The sequence below is a fragment of the Sus scrofa genome, chromosome 12, assembly GCF_000003025.6.
Source record: "Sus scrofa isolate TJ Tabasco breed Duroc chromosome 12, Sscrofa11.1, whole genome shotgun sequence".
Taxonomy (NCBI): domain Eukaryota; kingdom Metazoa; phylum Chordata; class Mammalia; order Artiodactyla; family Suidae; genus Sus; species Sus scrofa.
In genome coordinates, this window is record NC_010454.4 from 6,114,154 (window position 1) to 6,134,710 (window position 20,557).

Here is a 20,557-nt window from a genome sequence, read left to right on the forward strand (position 1 = left end):
TCAGTTACGAGGCTGTTGCAGTAGCCTTGGGGCGGAGCTGATTTGAATTTAGACTTCTACTGCCTTCCCTGATCAAGGCCCATCCTACATCTAAGGCCTTAAGCCTCCTCTTCCCCATAGAGCAGCAGCTGGAAGCCCAGCAAACAGAGTGTAGCCAGAGTTCCTGTTGTGGCTCAGTGGTTAACGAATCCAACTAGGAACCATGAGGTTGCGGGTTCGATCCCTGGCCTTGCTCAGTGGCCATGAGCTATGGTGTAGGTGGACTCGAGGCTCGGATCCTGTGTTGCTGTGGTTGTGGTGTGGCTATAGCTCCGATTAGACCCCTACCCTGGGAACCTCCATATGCCATGGGTGCAGCCCAAGAAATGGCAAAAAAAAAAAAAAAAAAAAAAAAAAAAGAAAGAAAACAGAGTGCAGCCCGGGGACTGAACAGAAGCTAAGGAGAAGTAGACAGATTTGATAGGCATTTAAAAGGTAGAATAGGAGTTCTTGTCATGGCTCAGTGGTTAATGAATCTCACTAGGAACCATGAGGTTGCAGGTTGGATCCCTGGCCTTGCTCAACCTTGCTCAGTGGATCCCGCGTTGCTGTGGCTCTGGTGTAGGCTGATGGCTACAGCTCCGATTCAACCCGTAGCCTGGGAACCTCCATATGTCGTTGGAGCAGCCCTAGAAATGGTAAGACCAAAAAAAAAAAAAAAAAGGTAGAATAGGCAAGATTTGGAGATTGCCTTTATGAGGATCATGTAAAGGGGTCAACGATTCCCCCTGGCTTTTTTGCTTGGGGCAATGTTTTAATGGCGGGTCATACAGTGAATGAGGAACTTGCAAGAGAAGGGCAAGTTGGGGAAGTAAATCAAGGAATTTTAGTTGATATGTGCTGAGTTTGAGGTGCCTCCTGGGACATCCAAGTGCAGCTGTTCAGAAGTCAGTTGGATTTATAGACTGGACGTTCAGAGAAAGATTTGGACTAGTAATCTGGACTTGAGAACCATTAGCAAATAGAAAGTAATAGAAGTGAGTGAAATCATTCCAGGAGAGGGAAGAGAATGGAAAGAGATATGGTCTAGAACAAAACCCAAGGAACATTTAAGGGAAGGGCTGAGGAAGAGAAAAAAAAAAGGCAAACTGATGAAGGACAGGACAGAGTCAGCCCAAAGTCACAAGGAGTGATGAACTGGGATGCATCCTGGATTCAGCAAAGAAGTCTGTGGTGACCTTGCAGAAGGTTTTTGTGGAGCCAGATTGCAGTGGATTGAGGAGTGAGTGGGAGGTGAGGGGGGGGGAGACAGCTGGAGTGGACATTTTTCAAGATGTTTGGCCAAGAATGGAGAGAGATATGGCGATAACTTCAGAAGGAACTAGAATTGACAGTCTTTTTCTTTTCTTTTTTTTGGTCCTTTTTTTTTTTTTTTTTTTTTAAGGGCTGCACCGGTGGCATATGGAGGTTTCCAGGCCAGGGGTCGAATGGGAGCTACAGCCGCCAGCCTACACCACAGCCACAGCAACTCCAGATCCGAGCCCCATCTTCGACCTACACCACAGCTCGTGGCAACACCCACAGAGCAAGGCCAGGGATCAAACCTGTGTCCACATGGATGCTAGTCGGGTTTGTTTCTGCCGAGCGAAGATGGGAATTCTCTGAGTCTTTTTCTATTCTAATGTAGGAGTGGAAGAAAATACAAGAGAAAGGAAATAATCGAACTTCTGAGAGGAGCAGGAGAGATCCAAGGCACAAATGTCAGGATTGTTCCTAGGACAGGAAGGACCTACTTCCATTTCTGAGCCAGATGGATGGAGGAAACGATGGCCTGGTTTGGAACCTTGGTAATGGGTACCTCTCTCTCCGGATTCTGTGGCCTCTTGGAGGTTGGAAGCCAGGCTATGCGTAAGGAGTCTGTAGGAGGAACCTTTCCCCTCAGCTAGTCTAAGTATAAGGTTTCCAGCACGACGGAAGTAGTCACGGCCCTAAGGCAAGAGCCCGGTGGGAAGCGGGTTGAGGCTGAGGATTTAAGATTCGAGGGATGAGAGGCTGGCTGGAAGTGGGATGTCCCTCTGACCCTGAGGAAAACTGCATCTGGGCCACCGATTGAGAGGGTTTTTTTTTCCCAGAACTTCATGCTGGGCTCTGATTTAGGCTCCCCTTTCCTCGTCTAGGCAGCCTGCCTTCCCCGGCTTGTGCCTCACGTCTAGGCCTCAAGCCTCCTCGTCCCCACCGAGGACCAGCTGGAAGCCATTTTGATTAAGCTCCACCACAGGAGGAGGACAATACAGCCCCGCCCAGAGCCAGGCGCGCCCCCGCGGCGGGCCGGGTGCGCGTGTCCGCGCCTCTTCCCGCCGGCCTGGCGGGCGCCGGGCTCAGGCCAGGGCGGCGCGGGGCGGGGGGTGGGGGTGGTTATGTAAGCGTTGCGCGCTCCCGCGAGGCGGCAACCAATGAGAAGCTGCGGAGGCTCGTGCTCGCGCACGCAGGGTGGGGGGAGGGAGCGCACGACGTGCGCGCGCCCTCTCCCTCCTCCACCGCTGCCGCCTCCTTCTTCTGCCGCTCCTGGTGCTGCTTGTGTGCTCGTTCGGTGCGGACCTGGTACCTCTTTTGTGAAGCGGCAGCTGAGGAGACTCCGGCGCTCGCCATGGCCGACGAAAAGCCCAAGGTGAGCTCGGCGCCGGCCTCCTCGCCTCGCCGCGCGGCCGGGGTCACGGTGCGGGCCGGGGTCCGGCCCGAGCCCGCCGCGGGCTCCCCGCGCCTTCCCGGGCCCCCCACGGGGCGGCCGCGGCTCAGGCCCCGGCGCTCCGCGCCATTTTCCTCCCTCCCCTCTTCCTCCCTCCCGCGCCGGAGGAGGCCCCGCCGCCCTCCCCCGCCCCCGGCCGCCTCGGAGTGCGCGCCGGGCGCGAGTTGGGCGGGCAAATCGCGGACGCCCGCGGGCCCACCGGCCGCGAGCGGGGCTTCTCGGGCCCGGCCGGGCGGGCGCGCGTGACGAGGGGCGTTAGGGCGCGCGGTGTCCCCACCCTCCGCGGACCCTGCGCCGGGCCGCGGCGGGTGTTGCCGCCTCGGTGGTGGCGGGGAGTTCCCTCCGCCCCGGGCTTCCCCCCTCAGGGGTCGGGGCCGCGGGCATCTGGGGACCCCTGCCCCGGGCCGCCCTGGCCGGGTGAAGGCTCGGGGCGAATCAATGAGCAGCCGATGGGTTGGAAGCCGGATGCCCGTCTGGCCGTCGTGAGGGGCCGGGGATTGGGGATTCCCGGGGAGTATTTCCCACTTTTTTGGTGAGGCTGGGCAGGGGCTTTTCCTTGGGTCCTAGATAACCCCTAAGCTGCCGAGACCATGTGGTTTTGAGAAGTTGGAGGCAGATGTACGAGCAGAGAGACTTTGTAGGGCTTAACTTTTTAAACGCGGGTTTTGAGGCGCTGGGAGGCTTCTCCCTGGAGGACTAGGGCACACACTTCTTCCTGGCACACGGGCTACTTTCTTTGAGTTTGTTTTGTGACACCGCCTCCCTTCTGAAGAGATTTAAGGGCAACAGAGTTCCTTCTATACTTGATTTTGGTAAACTTCAGATTGGGTCGAAATCTACAAGGAAGACTTGCAATATAACAGCATTTGACTCATGACAACAAAGGGGAGGGGAGAATAAGCTCCCAACTAAAAATAAACAAAAATGAAGCTGCTCGTAGAGGCGAACAATAATAGTGGTTCTGAGTTATTACCGTTGCTTCGAAGAGAATCAAAGGATATTCTTCAATTAAGGTGGTTTTTTTTTTAAATCTACTTTGAGGTTTGTTATTAAACTGAATTTGGTAACTTTTTAACAGAGTCGTCTTAGAGTTTTGAATTGCAAGCTCTAGATTTTTTTCTTGCATTCTGTACTCTTAAGTACTTTGAAGAGAGACGATGCTTGTTTTTAATCTTTTTAGAGGAAAGGTATATTCTGAGAGATATGAAATATGTCATTAAAAAAACTCAGATTCAAGAGGGCATTGCAGTAAATTGAGTGGGACCTATCTTCGAAGATCGATTGTTGACAAGAATAGTATTGGATGTAGACTGCTTTTGTGTTTCTCTGACAGCTGTTTAATATTGTTGCTTTGGGATTTCTCATCTTTCAGACTGATTTCAGCAGCTGAAAACAACTGTATTCTTTTATCATAGAGAATGAGAAACCTGTTGATTTCCGAAGCAACTTGGGCTGCTGCTGCTTTGTATGGTGTTTGTTTTCCACATTTTCCAAATTATGCTTTTCTTTTTCTTTCAACAGGAAGGAGTCAAGACTGAGAACAACGATCATATTAATTTGAAGGTGGCGGGGCAGGATGGTTCTGTGGTGCAGTTTAAGATTAAGAGGCATACACCACTTAGTAAACTAATGAAAGCCTATTGTGAACGACAGGTGAGGAATTGACATGTGTACTTCCACTGAATAAAGCTTATTTTAAAAGAACAAACCTTATTTTCTTAAGAATAGAAACTAGATTAGCGTAATATGACAATAGACTGTCTTTGCTAGAATGAATAGGTACTTATATACTTTACCCATCAGTTTTTATCATACACTTGGTTTGCTGATTCTTCATGAAACCCCTTAGGGTGTTTCGGTTAATAATCATATATGATTCTGATTCTATGCCAGAATTGGATCAAGTTATTTTCACAACACGTGCTTTGTTCCCAAGGGCATGTAATTTTACTTTTATAAGAAAATAAGAATGAACTTTCTTAAAATCTTGTCAGGCTCTTATTTATCCATTTAAAATTTGCCTTCTGTCATATTTATGTTTGGAGTATTTTAGCCAATTTGGAAATAACATTAAATGTGAGTTTAAGGACATTGCAGTTTTCCTAAAGCATGTAAAACTGTAGTATTTTCTTTTTACACTAGTAGTAGGGATCAAGACATTTAACCGCCTGAGCCACACATAAACATTCCTATGTTGTAGGGACATTTGAATTTGACTCAGAAAATAGTAAATTTTTTACATTAAGAGGAAGTAGAAATGAACAGATGCTGGGAGGTAAATATTAGCTATAAGGCAAAGACGCTTCCTTTTGTGATGTTGAGTCTAACAACACAAAGACAACTTTAAAGATGAATTTTGCAGGTATAGCAGGAACTCTGGTAGAGGAGTTAATCCAACAGTAACCTGTCAGAAGTATTTTTTCTTGTACCACTCTGACTGTATAATGTATAAAAATTTGGAAAATTATTTTGTTAGATGAAAACAACTTATCTACATTGTAGTTTGTCCTCCTGAAAATAGGTTCAAAATGGAATAAGGTTAAAACCTCTACAAATTGGGAAATTGCGTTTCAGTTGATAATTGTACTTTCTCCATGAGACTGAAGGGCATTTTAATGAAACTGAAGTTTTAAACTTCTTTTTGAGTTTGAAGCTTTATTTATAACGTAATAAAATAATACTGTGGTTTTAATTTCTTAACGTCATACATAAACTTTTCCTCATAGTTCCGAACAGATACAGTCTTAAGTTGTATCTCTTAAAGAATTTTGATGAAATCCTTTTTAACAGTAAATATGTATTTATTAATTGTGCTAAAGAGTTTCTGTGCTGACATTCACTGTATTTGAACACTAGTGCCCCTTCAGGTTACCGAGGGGATTTTAAAAAGTGATCATTTAGTGGGATTTTTATGTAGCAAAACCTTATACAAAATAGAAACTGGTGCTTAGATTTAGTGGCTTTTAACAGAATTCTCTGCATATCTTGCTTAACTTTTTTCTAATTGCTACTAAATTTTAGTTTTTCAGTGGTCATATTTTTTGATGTTGACCCTGAAAATTTTCAAATTTAGAGCAAAGTTTAAAGAACTTAACATTGAATACCCATGAGTCTGCCTAGATTCACCATTAAAAGTTTACTGTACATGTCCATTGATAACCTTCTACCCATCCTAAAATGGTCATATTTCAGACTTCCTATTTCTTGTAGAGGCCCCAAAGGAGCTTTTTAATCATCTGATATTTACCAGATGCCTTTGTGCCGGAATATTATACTTGCGCCAGAAAAACAAATAGCATATCTGCTGTATTCCAGATTATCCTTATAGGAAATTTTCCTGTAAGATCTAGTCAGTAAGTCAATTTTTTTTTTTTTTTTAGTTTTCCTGCTATGTTAAATTTACTGTATGACCCAGTGTAAATCACGTCTTCTTTGAATTAGGCATAAGGTTGGGGGATTAGTTGGGCCACTCTCCATTTGCTCTAGAGGTAAAACAACATTGGTAATCCAGAAAAAATGTAATTCTACTACATATCTGTTGGAATGTAAATATGATTGGAAAATATTATCCAGGAAGAATTTGGAAAGATATTTATTCCTATTTTCCTGTTAAATTGAGGGTAACCTCAGTTTTGAGTGAAACAGATTCCTGTTTACTTTGCAAATAGTTTCTCTGGTTCTGAGATGGAACCAGTTGAAGTATCTAATTGGGCTTCCCTCCTTTTTAAGTGTAGGTAAAGCCATTTAAAGCCTAAAATATTTATCTGGCATAATTTGCACAGCTAAAGTTTTTTTGGCAGGTGAGAATTTTTGACAAAGGATTTCCTATCAAGGTTAATTGAATTGCTCGTATTTACTTTCTAATGAACTTATTTTGCATTGATCTCTGGAGAAATTCCGGTGAATGGCTAATAGTCATCTCAAACTAAACTTGAAGAGGATTCTTATTCTACTAGTTGATCTCTGGGGTGTCCGCACTCACTAAATAGCACCATTCTACATCTAGCCGTGAGGTCAAAACCTTAAGAGTCTTTCTTGATGCATCATAACTCATGAAATACATCAGCAAATTCTGTTTTCACTTGTGCTGTTCAGTAAGTAGCCACAAGCCACATGTGGCTGTTTGCCACTTGAAATGTGGTTAGTCCAAATTGAGATACACCGTAAAGTGTAAGATATATCCAGCTTTTTGAGAACTGTGTGAAAAAAAATAAACATCTCATTTTTTATTTTTATTTTTTTGTATTTTTTAGGGCTGCATCCAAGGCATGTGGAAATTCCCCAGGCTAGGGGTCAAATTGGATCTGTAGCTGCTGGCCTACGCCACAGCAAAGCGAGATCTGAGCTGCATCTGTGACTTACACCACAGCTCATGGCAACGCCAGATGTTTAACCCACTGAGCAAGGCCAGGGATCAAACCTGCATCCTCATGGATACTAGTTGGGTTTGTTACTGCTGCGCCACCACGGGAACTTTGTTTTTTGTTGTTGTTGTTGAAATATCTCAGTTTTTAACATGTCGATACATGTTTAAATGGTAGTATGTTGTGTTAAAAACGTTTTTATTAGTCATTTAGCTATTTTTAACTTTTTAACGTGGCAACTAGGAAAAAAATTATATGGCTCGCATGTTTCTTTTTTTTCTTTTCTTTTTTTTTTTTTTTTTTCAGGGCTGCACCCACAGCATATGGAAGTTCCCAGGCTAGGGGTTGAATTGGAGCTGTAGCCGCTGGCCTGCACCACAGCTCACAGCAATGCCGATCTTTAACCCACTGAGTGAGGCCAGGGATCAAACCTGCATCCTCATGGATTCTACTCAGATTTGTTTCCACTAAGCCACAACAGGAACTCTCTGGCTCGCATATTTTTATCTGATAGTGCTGAGCCATCCATTTTATTCTGTTTTTGATCAATTATCATCTCACACATCTCTGATTAATTCAAAGTGCCCCTGTTCCCATTACTCAGTCTTCTCACTCTTTGGGGTTTTTTGGTTTGGTTTGGTTTTTGCATTGGTTATTTTCTTTCTGTGCTAAAATGGAAGCTCCACAAGTAATAGGGCCTTTTTATTCACTATTTCTCTAGATCCTAGACCAGTACCCAGGATATAGAATGTGTTCAAACGATTGTAGTTAGAGAACATTCAAACTGGTATCTCCAAAGGTTGGTTTTTCGTTAAGTTTTTCATTCACATGTAGAAATAGTTTATATTAGTCACACATCCTTCAGTTAGCTGATTGAGACCATCGTGTTCATTCTAGTGTGGATTTACATTGTTTACTGGAGTGTCACATGGTTTCAGGGAGAAGAGAATAATTGGTTTAGTCCAGTTCATTTTTGTGAAATGAGAAATGGGGACCTGAAGAGATAACCTCATGCAGCTCTTGAGGGGCACAACTCTAAAGCTCAGGGATGAGATTTACCAAAAGAGGAAACCAGGTACTGCTTTAAGGCAAATTCATTGCTTGAATTTACATAATTTATGGTATTTTTAAAGGCAAGTTTGCTGAATTTTTGGACTCGATCTCTAATGAAATAAGAGCTTTTATTGATCAAGAAAAGTATAAAAATGAGTAGCAATAAAGGAGTACAGTTTGCATGTGTTCTGCCCCCCCCCTCATTTTGAATGGCCACACTGTTGACCTTGTGACCTTACCAGTGGATATAGTGAAGGAAAAATCCAGTGTGTAGAAGGTACTTACTAGTATTTTGCTGAAGCAAGGAATCTCCAATGGAGTGTTTGTAAGTATATAATACTTAATATTACCAGGTTGGCATTGAATTCTTTTTTTTTTTTTTCAGCGATTTAAAAAATTTTTTATTTTTTCACTATAGCTGGTTTGCAGTGTTCCGTCAGTTTTCTACTGTACAGCACGTTGACCCAGTTACATATACATAATATAGATTCATCTGAAGTGATTATGATTTTTTTTTTTCCCCACTGTACAGCAAGGAGATCAAGTTATCCTTAAATGTATACATTTTTTTCCCCCACCCTTTGTTCTGTTGCAATATGAGTATCTAGACGTAGTTCTCAATGCTACTCAGTAGGATCTCCTTGTAAATCTATTCTCAGTTGTGTCTGATAACCCCAAGCTCCCGATCCCTCCCACTCCCTCCCTCTCTCATCAGGCAGCCACAAGTCTATTTTCCAAGTCCATGATTTTCTTTTCTGTGGAGATGTTCATTTGCGCTGGATATTAGATTCCAGTTATAAGTGATATCATATGGTATTTGTCTTTGTCTTTCTGGCTCATTTCACTCAGTATGAGATTCTCTAGTTCCATCCATGTTGCTGCAAATGGCATTATGTCATTCTTTTTTATGGCTGAGTAGTATTCCATTGTGTAGATATACCACATCTTCCTAATCCAGTCATCTGTTGATGGACATTTGGGTTGTGGCATTGAATTCTTGGTTACTTCGTAATCACGAACTAAATTTGAAAGTCATGAGGAATGAATTAAAGATTATGTATGTCACCTACCTGGTGGGGGATTGCTTGTATTCCTCAAGACAAGGGCTGGTCTGAAAGTGGTATGTGTCAGGAGACTGGAGTTTTAAAGGAAAGCAATATGACACTCATGTTATAGGTAGTTTTAAAGACCAAATCAGTGAATCCCTATTAAATAAGGGAATACAAATCTTAAGTGTTTATTGAACACTTTATTTCAATATTTTTAGTCCTAGGAATTCAGTTTAATTTTCTCTTAAATAGCAGTTAAAGCAGGAGTTTGTGTAATAATAATTATAGTTTATAATTTGAGCATGATAAAGGAATGACTAAGATGCTTCATAGGAAGCAGTTTTTCGAGTTAAAATAATTCACAGCATACCTCCAAAGGTACTTTGTTTTACTCTGTTCTCATTTGGCTGCAGTTACCAACAGTTTATGATTGTGCTCCTTTTCCCCATCCTTTTTTTTTTTTTTTTTTCCTTTCTGCCATTTCTTGGGCCTTTCCCGTGGCACATGGAGGTTCCCAGGCTAGGGGTCGAATCGGAGCCATAGCCTCTGGCCTATGCCAGAGTCACAGCAACGTGGGATCCGAGCCACGTCTGCAACCTACACCACAGCTCACAGCAACACCAGATCCTCAACCCACTGAGCAAGGCCAGGGATCGAACCTGCAACCTCATGGTTCCTAGTCGGATTCGTTAACCACTGTGCCACGATGGGAACTCCCCTTTTTCCCATCCTTATGTGAGGTAGATAATGCTTGCTAAATGAAATATTGGCGTCCCCTCTGCAGAAGGGCCATATTTAGGCTCATTCATCTCCTTAAATGCATATAAACATTTCTTGAAACTGTAGTAATAGAATTTTTAAATACCCTTTTTTTTGTAATAAAGCTCCCCAATTTAGCTTTGCATTTATTTTCAAATAAAAGTAGAAAATGAACCATAGTTAGATGGATATTGCTTTTCCCATCAGGGCTTAGTACCTATCATGTGCAAGAGGTATAGTATATAACTAAGTCTAGGTTCCTATCCCTCTGAAAACTTATTTTTTAGTGTAAGGTTGACAGATAAATTGCAGGTTTGGGTAAATACAAAGGAGAAAATGAAAAAGCAAGTGCTTTTGAGCTATTTCAGGATTTTCATGGATGTGGATTGTGGTCTTATCGATGATCTTAGGAACCAGTTATTGCCTTGTACTCTGGTGGAAATGTCCTGACTGCCCAAGGATGAGAATTTTTGAATTTGCCTGTGGTGTGCCGGGTTAGGACAAAGTTTTAGTCATACCTTTTAGGTGACTTCAGTTTTCATTACTATTAAGGGTTTTGTTTTTCTTGGGAGTGCTTTTTAACACACATTGAGGAATGTTGCTGTGTGCACTTGTTGCTTTTTACAAGATTAAAGAAAAAACAGTATTTTTCCAATGAAAATGAAATACTTTAAATAAAAATTACCCCAAATCATTTAGCGAACATAGAAATGTTAACATTGTTGATGATCATTTATTTAGGGCTTTCTTTTAATACATTAATGTTTATGGCCAAATATGCATGTAGTTTTAGTTTTTACTATTTTTTGCATTCTTACTGCTTTTAAACTTTTTATCCAGGGTTTGTCAATGAGGCAGATCAGATTCCGATTTGACGGGCAGCCAATCAATGAAACAGACACACCTGCACAGGTAAAAATCTCTTTGTGCTAATTAAAACCAATGTTTTTTAATATTTTTTCAACAGCTTTGTTAATTTGTGAACTCCTAGTCATTGGAATATAGTTCTTTGCCATAGTTCAAAGCTGTGTAAAATATGGCCAAAAGGGAATAGAAAGAAAAAAATAGAAATAGATTCAGGGAAGTGCCAGTGGTTTTTATTTATTTATTTTTTGTTTTGTTTTGTCTTTTTAGGGCCACACCAGCAGCATTTGGAGGTTCCCAGGCCATGGGTTGAATCAGAGCCACAGCTGGCGGCCTACACCAGAGCCACAGCAACACCAGATCTGAGCTGCGTCTGACCTACACCACAGCTCCCGGTAATGCCGGATCCTTAAACTGAGCAAGGCCAGGAATCGAACTCGAATCCTCATGGTTGCTGGTCGGGTTCATTAACCACTGAGCCACAATGGGAACTCCACTAGTGGTTTTTAAATATCTGGTTATAACTTAGTAAAACTAGTAGGTCACTTTACTTTAAGCCGTATTTTTTCTCTTGCGAGCATTATTTGGATAAAATAATTAAAATTCTTGTCTGTTGTTTTAGGATGTTGTTTTCCTTTTGTTTTCATTGCAGTAACTTTAATTATGCTCAAGGTTCCCCACAAGCGATTTGTGGCTGTTTTGCTTTTGTTTCTGTTTTTTTTTTTTTAGGGTCGCACTGGAGGCATATGGACGTTCCCAGGCTGGGGTTGAATCAGAGCTATAGCTGCTGGCTTACGCTACAGCCACAACAGCGCTGGATCCTTGACACACTGAGTGAGGCCAGGGATCAAACCTGCATCCTCACGGATACTAATCGGATTCATTTCCACTGTGCCACAAGGAAACTCCCCAGTTGGCTGTTATCCTAACCATTTTAGCTCTTCACACTGAATTCTCTTTTACCTGTACTTCTGAACGGAAGGGAACTCGTGATTGCAGCTGCAAGTCTCTTGATAGTTTATGTTTGACAGGGCTGTTGATAATAGGTAACTTTCCAAACCCTTACTATAAAAGATGTTGCCCAAAAAAAGAGTTCCCATCATGGCCCAGTGGTTAACGAATCTGACTAGGAACCATGAGGTTGCAGGTTCCATCCGTGGCCTTGCTCAGTGGGTTAAGGATCCGGCATTTCGGTGATTTGTGGTGTAGGCCGGCAGCTACAGCTCTGATTAGACCCCTAGCCTGGGAACCTCCATATGCCGTGGGTATGGGCCTAGAAAAGTAAAAAAAAAAAAAAAAAAAAAAAAAGATGATGCCTGATCCCTTAATCTCTTTACATATCTCTTCAGTTGTTTGTTCACTTTGTAAGGGACCCACTGAGCTACCTTTTTTTTTGGTCTTTCGTCAAAAGGGCTGCCCTCAGGCATGTGGAGGTTCCCAGACTAGGGGTCTAATCAGACTACAGCTGCCAGCCTACCCATAGCAACACAGAATCTGAGCCGTCTGCGACAAACACCATAGCTCACAGCAGTGCCAGATCCTTAATCCACTGAGCGAAGCCAGGGATCAAACCCACAACCTCACAGTTCCTAGTTGGATTCATTTCCATTGCGCCATGATGGGAACTCCTGAACTACCTTCTATAGCAGAAGCTTTTTGTTTCTTTTTACCTTCTGAAGTTCCCTTTAAGGCTTCCAGTTTTGAAAAATACATATTTTGATAGCAGAAATTTATTTTATTTCTTTTTAGGGCCACACCTGTGGCATGTGCAATTTCCCAGACTAGGGGTTGAATCAGTCAGCTATAGCTGCCAGTGTGTACTACAGCCACAGCAACACAGGATCCACACCTTACATGCGACCTGCACAACAGCTCTTGGCAACACTGGATCCTTAACCCACTGATCAAGGCTAGAGATCGAATCCGTATCCTTGTGGATACTAGTTGGGTTTATTAACACTGAGCCACAGGGGAACCCTTTGGTAGCAGAAATTTAAATTGGAACCCTCGTACTTTTAAATTTGATTTATCATCCGATAAAAACTAAAAAATGATTGACGTTCTCCACTGGCCTAGCGGTTAAAGGATTTGGTGTTGTCACTGCTGTGCTTTGGGTTCGATCTCTGAACCGGGAGCCTCTGCATGCTATGAGCACAGCCAAAAACTACCCAGAAAACTAGAAATGTGATAAATATGGTAGAAGGGAAGCAGAACATCCAAATTATGTTGTTGATAATCTTCAAAATTTTGAGATGTGTGTGTTATACTTGAGGGAAGAATACTGTAAAGAAAATTCCCTTAGCCAGTCTCTAAGAAGCAGTTATAATATGTGGCCACAAGGAGGAGCTGAATTCTCGCAGTGAATGAGAAAGAGTTCTCTTATCCTTTGATGGCATTTTAAGTTTCACTATAAAACAACTCTCCAGTAGTTTAATTTCTCAATGAATAGGCTGAAGACTAGAATTGATGCTTTTAAAATATTAAAGAAAAGCCAGTATGTAAAACTCTGATGATGAAAATGTATGCATTTTCTGTCTTTTGAAGCCTTAACCCATCACCAAAAAAAGTTTTGGGACTTGTCTGTTATATTAGCTACAAATAAAGTATGAGGAGGATTTTTTCAGAACGGCATTGATTAAAATCTAACCAAATTTGTAATTGAACGCATTTTATTATTATCACTATTATTATTATTGCTTTTTAGGGCTGCACCTGTAGCATATGGAGGTTCCCAGGCTAAAGGTCTAATCGGAGCTACAGCTGCCGGCCTGCTCTACAGCCACACCAGATCAGAGCCACATCTGTGACCTACACCGCACCTCGCGGCAAGGGATGGAACCCGCAACCTCATGGTTCCTAGTTGGATTTGTTTCTGCTGCACCAGGACAGGAACTCCTAAAAATCTGTTTTTGCTCATCACCCTTTCCTTACTGCATAGTGGTAACCACTATCTTGTGCATAGACAGGGATATCTTCATGTACAAATACACACAAACCTTTGTTTTTGCTGTTTTTAGGGCCTCACCCTTGGCATTTGGAGATTCCAGGCTGGGGGTCAAATCGGAGCTGCAGCTGCTGGCCTACACCACAGCCACAGCAACACCAGATCTGTAACCCATGGAGTAACGCCAGGGATCAAACCCAGGTCCTCATGGATATTAGTTGGGTTTGTTACTGCTGAGCCACGCTTGGGAATTCCCACAGACTTTTTAAAAAAGTGATCGTATGTATTTATTTTTGTAGGTGCGGAATAGATATGTTAATATAGGTTGCTTGTGAAGGATATAAGCAGGTAGGCATGAGGGCTCTGCCCTGAGAACTAAATGGGCTACATTTTCATAATCAGAGGAAAGGTGAGGGAGGGAAGACTACTTTCTCCCTCTTCCTTTGTAAAGATGTTGCAGGAAAGTGGGGCGTGAGAAGATGGTCATGTCCCAGGTCTCATTCAGGTTCTATGGACAGGCCTCAAGAAAGAATTTAAAAGAGCAAGCCATGGGGAGTTCCATCACGGCTCAGCAGTAATGAACCTGAGTATCCGTGAGGATGCGGGTTTGATCCATGGCCTTGCTCAGTAGGTTAAGGATCCAGCTTCAGACCCTGCTTTGCTGTGGCTGTGGCATAAACTGGCAACTACAGACCCCTAGCCTGGGAACTTTCATATGCCTCAAATGCAGCCCTAAAAAGACAAAAAAAACAAAAACAAAAACAAAACAAAAGAAGAACAAGCCATAGTAAAGTGAAAGCAAGTTTATTTAGAGAGATACCATTCCACAGGCAGAATGCAGTCCATCTCAGAGGGCAAAAGCAGCCTGCTACCTAGTTTTTAGATTATGTTTTTAGCCTAATACTGTATTTCCATTTCTGTATATATAAATCTACTTGTTCTCTAATAATAGCTACATATATTCCATGTATGCCTTGCTATATTTCTTAGAGGTTTTGATAGGTTATTTTCACATTTTGCTCATCTAAACATTGCAAGGAGAGCCTTTGTCTATATCGCTCTTACTTTCAGTAGTTAAAATTGCGATGATTTGACTCTTGGCCATCCTCAGCTTTTTAACTTAAAAACTCAGTTTTCTATAATCTTCAAAAAAGACAGAGGAGTTCCAGTTGTGGTGCAGCAGAAGCAAATCTGACTAGTAACCATGAGGTTGCGGGTTTGATCCCTGGGCTCTCTCAGTATGTTAAGGATCCAGTGAGATGTGGTGTGGGTCACAGACTCGGCTCAGATCTTACGTTGGTGTGGCTGTGGCATAGGTCGGAGGCTATAGCTCTGATTAGACCCCTAACCTGGGAACCTTCATATGCCGTAGGTGTGGCCCAAAAAAGCAGAAAAGAAAAGAAAAAAAAGACGAAACCTGGGTCTGGTGCTACTCTAAGCTGTGGGACTTCTAAAGCAATGAGCACTGGGATTTCTCTTTGTGGCACAGTGGAAGTGAATTCCACTAGTATCCATGAGGATGTGGGTTCAATCCCTGTCCTTGCTCAGTGGGTTAAGTATCTCATCTTGCCATGAGCTTTGACCCCTAGCCTGGGAATTTCCATATGCCACAGGTGCCTAGAAAAGCAAAAAATTAAAATAAAATAATGAACACTGGAATTGGGTGGAACTTGGGCAGTTTCTGTTTAAGTCTCAGTTAATAAATTTTAAGAGCTGAATAAACAATGGCTGATTTGGTTTTTTTCTCATGCTAGTTGGAAATGGAGGATGAAGATACAATTGATGTGTTCCAGCAGCAGACAGGAGGTGTCTACTAAAAAGGGAACCTGCTACTTTACTCCAGAATTCTGTTCCTCCAGACCAAGAAGACATTCTCAATTAGAAAAACACAATTTGGTTCTACCACATCCTGACTACTACAGTATAGTTTTCTCTATTCTTTCATTTTCCCCTTCCCCATTCCTTTATTGTACATAAAGTAACTGGTGTATGTGCACAAGCATATTGCATTTTTTTTTTAAACTAAATGGCCAATGGTATGTTTTGATTGACATCAAATGGAGATGGGATGGGGAAAAATACTGGTTCTGTGAAAATACCCCCTTTCTCCATTAGTGGCATGCTCATTCATTTCTTATCTTTATATTCCAGTAAGTTATTTTGCTCTCACTGTTTAACAAAAAAAAAAAAAAAAAAAAAAAAAAAAAAAAAGAACAACATAAAAATCCTTGCATATCTTGTTCGATTGGAGAATTTTAATGTTTTTCATTTATCATTGTAAAACCAAGGACAATTTTATAACTTTTTTGTACGTAGCTGTTACATGTAGGGCAATCTGTCTTTAAGTAGGGATAAATTACTCTAAAAGAAATGAATCCTAGATAGTTTTCCCTTCAAGTCAAGCGTCTTGTTGTTTAAATAAACTTCTTGTTTAAAATGAGCTGTTTTCTTTATTCTGAAGAATATCAAGTAGAAAGTTGGAGCTTAGAAAAAACATGGAATAGGCCTGCTGAAAGTAACATTTCAAGAAAAAGCTACATTGCGTTTCTGATAAGCTAATATAAAAGAATAATGAAGTTATTGAAATAGCAAGGGATGTTTCAGCCTCTTTTTTTTTTTTTCAAAAAATTTAGGCAGTCCCAAACATGCAACTTTATTAGCAAAATAATTGGGTCATAATGTGGATTTATTCCCAAGTTCTATGAGTTTTCTAAATCTTTTTAGGGCTGAACCTGCAGCACATGTATGTTCCCAGGCCAAGGGTTGAATTGGAGCTACAGCTGCTGGCCTACACCACAGCCACACCAGGTCCAGGCTGAGTTGGCAACCTACACCATAGCCTTATCCTTAACCCACTGAACAAGGCCTGGGGTTGAACCCATGACCTCATGGATGCTAGTCAGATTCGTTTCCACTGAGCCATGAAAGGCGCTCCCTTGAAATGATTTTTTTGAGGCGGAAAAAGAGGTCTTGTGCTTAAAAAAATTTTGAGAAAGATTATTTTTAGGCAGTGGTTTCCTTTGGCTGTGTGGCTGTGAGCAAGTCAATTTACCTTTCTGGGCCTCATTGTAAAATGATAGTTGGATTAGGTCAGTCCTTCCTAACCTTACATGTATCATGAAACACATTTAAAAGTGTATATTGCGGGAGTTCCCAACCTTGCTCAGTGGGTTAAGAATCCAGCATTGGCATGAGCTGTGATGTAGGCCAACAGGAGCATCTCCAGTTTGACCCCTAGGCTGAAAATGCAGATGCCGTAAAAAGACCAAAAAAAAAAAACAAAAACAATGCATATATAGCAGTTTTCACCATGGCGAAGTGGAAACTAATCTGACTAGGAACCATGATGTTAGAGGTTTGATCCCTGTCCTTGCTAGGTGGGTTAAGGATCCGGCTTTGCCATAAGCTGTGGTGTAGGTCGGCTTGGATCCCGAGTTGCTGTGGCTCTGGCGTAGGCCGGTGGCTACAGCTCCAAGACCCGTAACCTGAGAACCTCCATATGCCGCGGGAAGTGGCCCTAGAAAAGGCAAAAAGAAAAAAAAAAATAAAAAAACCTTGAATTTCCACCCTTATTACCAGTGTGGCATTTTTGGATCTAGTCCCCATGAACCATCCTGTGTTGTCATTGATTTAATTCACTCTGAGTCTGTTGCAATATGATTTTTTTTTGGCTTTTGTTTTTTGTTTTTTAGGGCCACACCTGCTGCATATAGAAGTTCCTAGGCTAGGGGTTGAATTGGAATTGTAGCCTTCAGCCTCTGCCACAGGCACAGCAACACAAAATCTGAGCTGAGTCTGCAACCTAACATCACAGCTCACGACAACACCAGATCCATAACCCACTGGCCAGGGATCCAACCCAAGTCATGGATACTGGTTGGATTTGTTCTCATGTGCCACAATGGGAACTCCTTATATTTCCTGTTTCTATAATGAAAGCTTCCCTAGAAACAGCAAGAATTGCGTAGGTTTTTGGCTCTGTGTGTATATGAGTTAATCTTGAATCAACTGAAGTTTTATTTTCCTATATGTATAGCACTACCAACCTATTTTTACAATTTATATTGTGAAATAGTGTGAGAAGCCTGCCCCCAGAAATTCTTAGAAGAGATCAGGTAAGTATGTTTCTCTTGACTTGTTGATCTATGTTCTGTTTTTTGGGGGTTTTTTTTGTTTTTTTTTTTATCTTTTGTCTTTTCTAGGGCCACACCCATGGCATAGGAGGTTCCCAGGCTAGGGGTCGAATCAGAGCTGTAACTGCTGGCATACACCACAGCCACAGCAATGCCAGATCTGAGCCACGTCTGCGACCTACATCGCATCACACAGCAAAACCGGATCCTTAACCCACTGAGTAAGGCCAAGGATCAAACCTGCAACCTCTTGTTTCCTAGTTGGGTTCGTTTCCGTTGTGCCATGACGGGAACTTCCTGATCTATGTACTGTTAAGTAACAGAATTTTGAGTCCCGAAAATGAAAGTTAGGATTGAAATTCAAGGCAGAGAACTTTATCATGAAAAGATTATTTTATTTTATTTTCGTATTTTTTAGGGCCACACCTGGGGCATGTGGAGGTTCCCAGGTTAGGGGTCAAATCGGAGCTCCAGCTGCATGCCCCAGCCACAGCAACAGGGGATCCGAGCTGCATCTGCAACCTATGCCACACCTCCATCCAGATCCTTAATCCACTAAGCGAGGCCAGGGATGGAACCTGCATCCTTATGGATACGAGTCAGGATCATTACCACTGAGCCACGATGGGACCCCATATAATGGAAAGATTTTTGAATTTTTTTTTTTTTTTTTTTTTAAGGTTTTCATCACATACTTTTATTTTTATTTATTTTTTATTTTTTGTCTTTTGTTGTTGTTGTTGTTGCTATTTCTTGGGCCGCTCCTGCGGCATATGGAGGTTCCCAGGCTAGGGGTCCAATCGGAGCTGTAGCCACCAGCCTACACCAGAGCCACAGCAACTCGGGATCCGAGCCGCGTCTGCAACCTACACCACAGCTCACGGCAACGCCGGATCATTAACCCACTGAGCAAGGGCAGGGACCGAACCCGCAACCTCATGGTTCCTAGTCGGATTCGTTAACCACTGCGCCACGACGGGAACTCCCCTTGAATTTTTTTTGGTGTTTAATCAGAAGAATTTAAAATACTTTAAAAATGCTGAAAGTAGTTTTAGTATTTGAATTTTTTTGGCTTGAGAGTTTCAAATGATGGGAGTTAAACTGCTGTTTTGGTTAAGAAGTATAACAATTTAGCTAAATTCTTTCAGACTGAGCTTACATACCCCACATGTTTATATACTGAAAAGAGCAAATAGTATCTAAGCAAACAGTGTCTGTATAGGGAGATAATTTTTATTCTTTTTTTTTTTTTTTTTTTTGGTCTTTTTTTGTTCTATTTAGGGCCACACCCGGGGCATATGGAGGTACCCAGGCTAGGGGTCGAATAGGAACTGCAGCTGCCAACCTGCACCACAGCCACAGCAACACATGTTCTGAGCCTCGTCTGTGACCTACACCACAGCTTATGGCAAAGTGGGATCCTTAACCCACTGAGCAAGGCCTGCAATCAAAACTAGTCAAGTTCATTAGTGGTAAACTGAGCCACACGGGGAACTCTCAGCTTGTACCTTTTATTCTATTCATTTTTTTTGTTTTTGTCTTTTTGTCTTTTCTAGGCCCGCACCTGCAGCATATGGAGGTTCCCAGGCTAGGGGTCTAATCAGAGCTGTAGCCGCTGGCGTACACCACAGCCACAGCAACGCCAAATCCAAGCTGCGTCTGTGACCTACACCACAGTTCACAGCAACGCAGGATCCTTAACCCACTGAGCGAGGCCAGGGATCGAACCTGCAACCTCATGGTTCCTAGTTGGATTGGTTAACCACCGCACCATGACAGGAACTATGATGCTTCAGCATTTTGATTATTCAAGTGATGATTTGAGAGTTAGTCCTGGCTGTATTAAGAAATATATGTGTGTTGGAGTTTCTGTTGTGGCTCAGCAATTGACGAACCCGACTAGCATCCATGAGGACAAGGGTTCAATCCCTGGCCTTGCTCAGTGGGTTAAGGATCCAGTGTTGCCACGAGCTGTGGTGTAGTTGCAGATGTGGCTCAGATCCCTCGTTCCTATGGCTCTGGCATAGGCCAGCGGCCACAGCTCCGATTGGACCCCTGGCCTGGGAACTTTCATATGCCACGGGTGTGGCCCTAAAAAAAGGCCAAAAAATATATGTGTGTGCTTTATGTGACTTTTGTCTGTGTAGTGGTTAACTAATGAAACAAGTTCCTCATAGTGACATAGAGTGTATATAAATAAGTTAAGAATTTAATCTTTTATTTGGAAAGTAGAGTGTTATTTCCCTGTAAGCAGTGACATGTGTGTAGGTATGAGATCATTTCAAAGTTTCCTACAACCTTAGGCCCTCTGTGAAAGTTTAAAGTTCAAGAATTTTCATGTAACATTTATTTTCTTTGCAATTGGTGCTCTTTCTTTCTTTCTTTCTTTCTTCTTTCTTTCTTTCTTTTTTTATGGCCACACCCTCAGCATTGGGAAGTTCCCCTGCCAGGGACTGAATCTGAGGTAGCAGCTGTGCAAGGCCAGAATCTTTACCCCACTGCCCCAGGCCTGGGAATAGAACCTGGCCCTCTGCATTGACCCAAGCTGCTGCAGTCCGATCCTTAACCCACTGAGCCACAACTGGAACTCCTGTAATGGATACTTTGAAGACATATTATGTGGCTTACATTGCAACAAGTTACAGAATTTGGAATACAAGAGAATT

General features: G+C 42.3%; 1 protein-coding gene across 1 annotated transcript; it reads left to right on the forward strand.

Annotated features, from left to right (window-relative positions):
* Positions 2,541-15,936, forward strand: SUMO2 (small ubiquitin-like modifier 2; the record flags this gene model as incomplete). The annotated part of the gene is given in 4 exon segments (NM_213984.1): positions 2,541-2,647; positions 4,247-4,378; positions 10,791-10,862; positions 15,513-15,936. Coding segments are annotated over 4 exon segments (288 nt in total). The 3' UTR covers positions 15,576-15,936.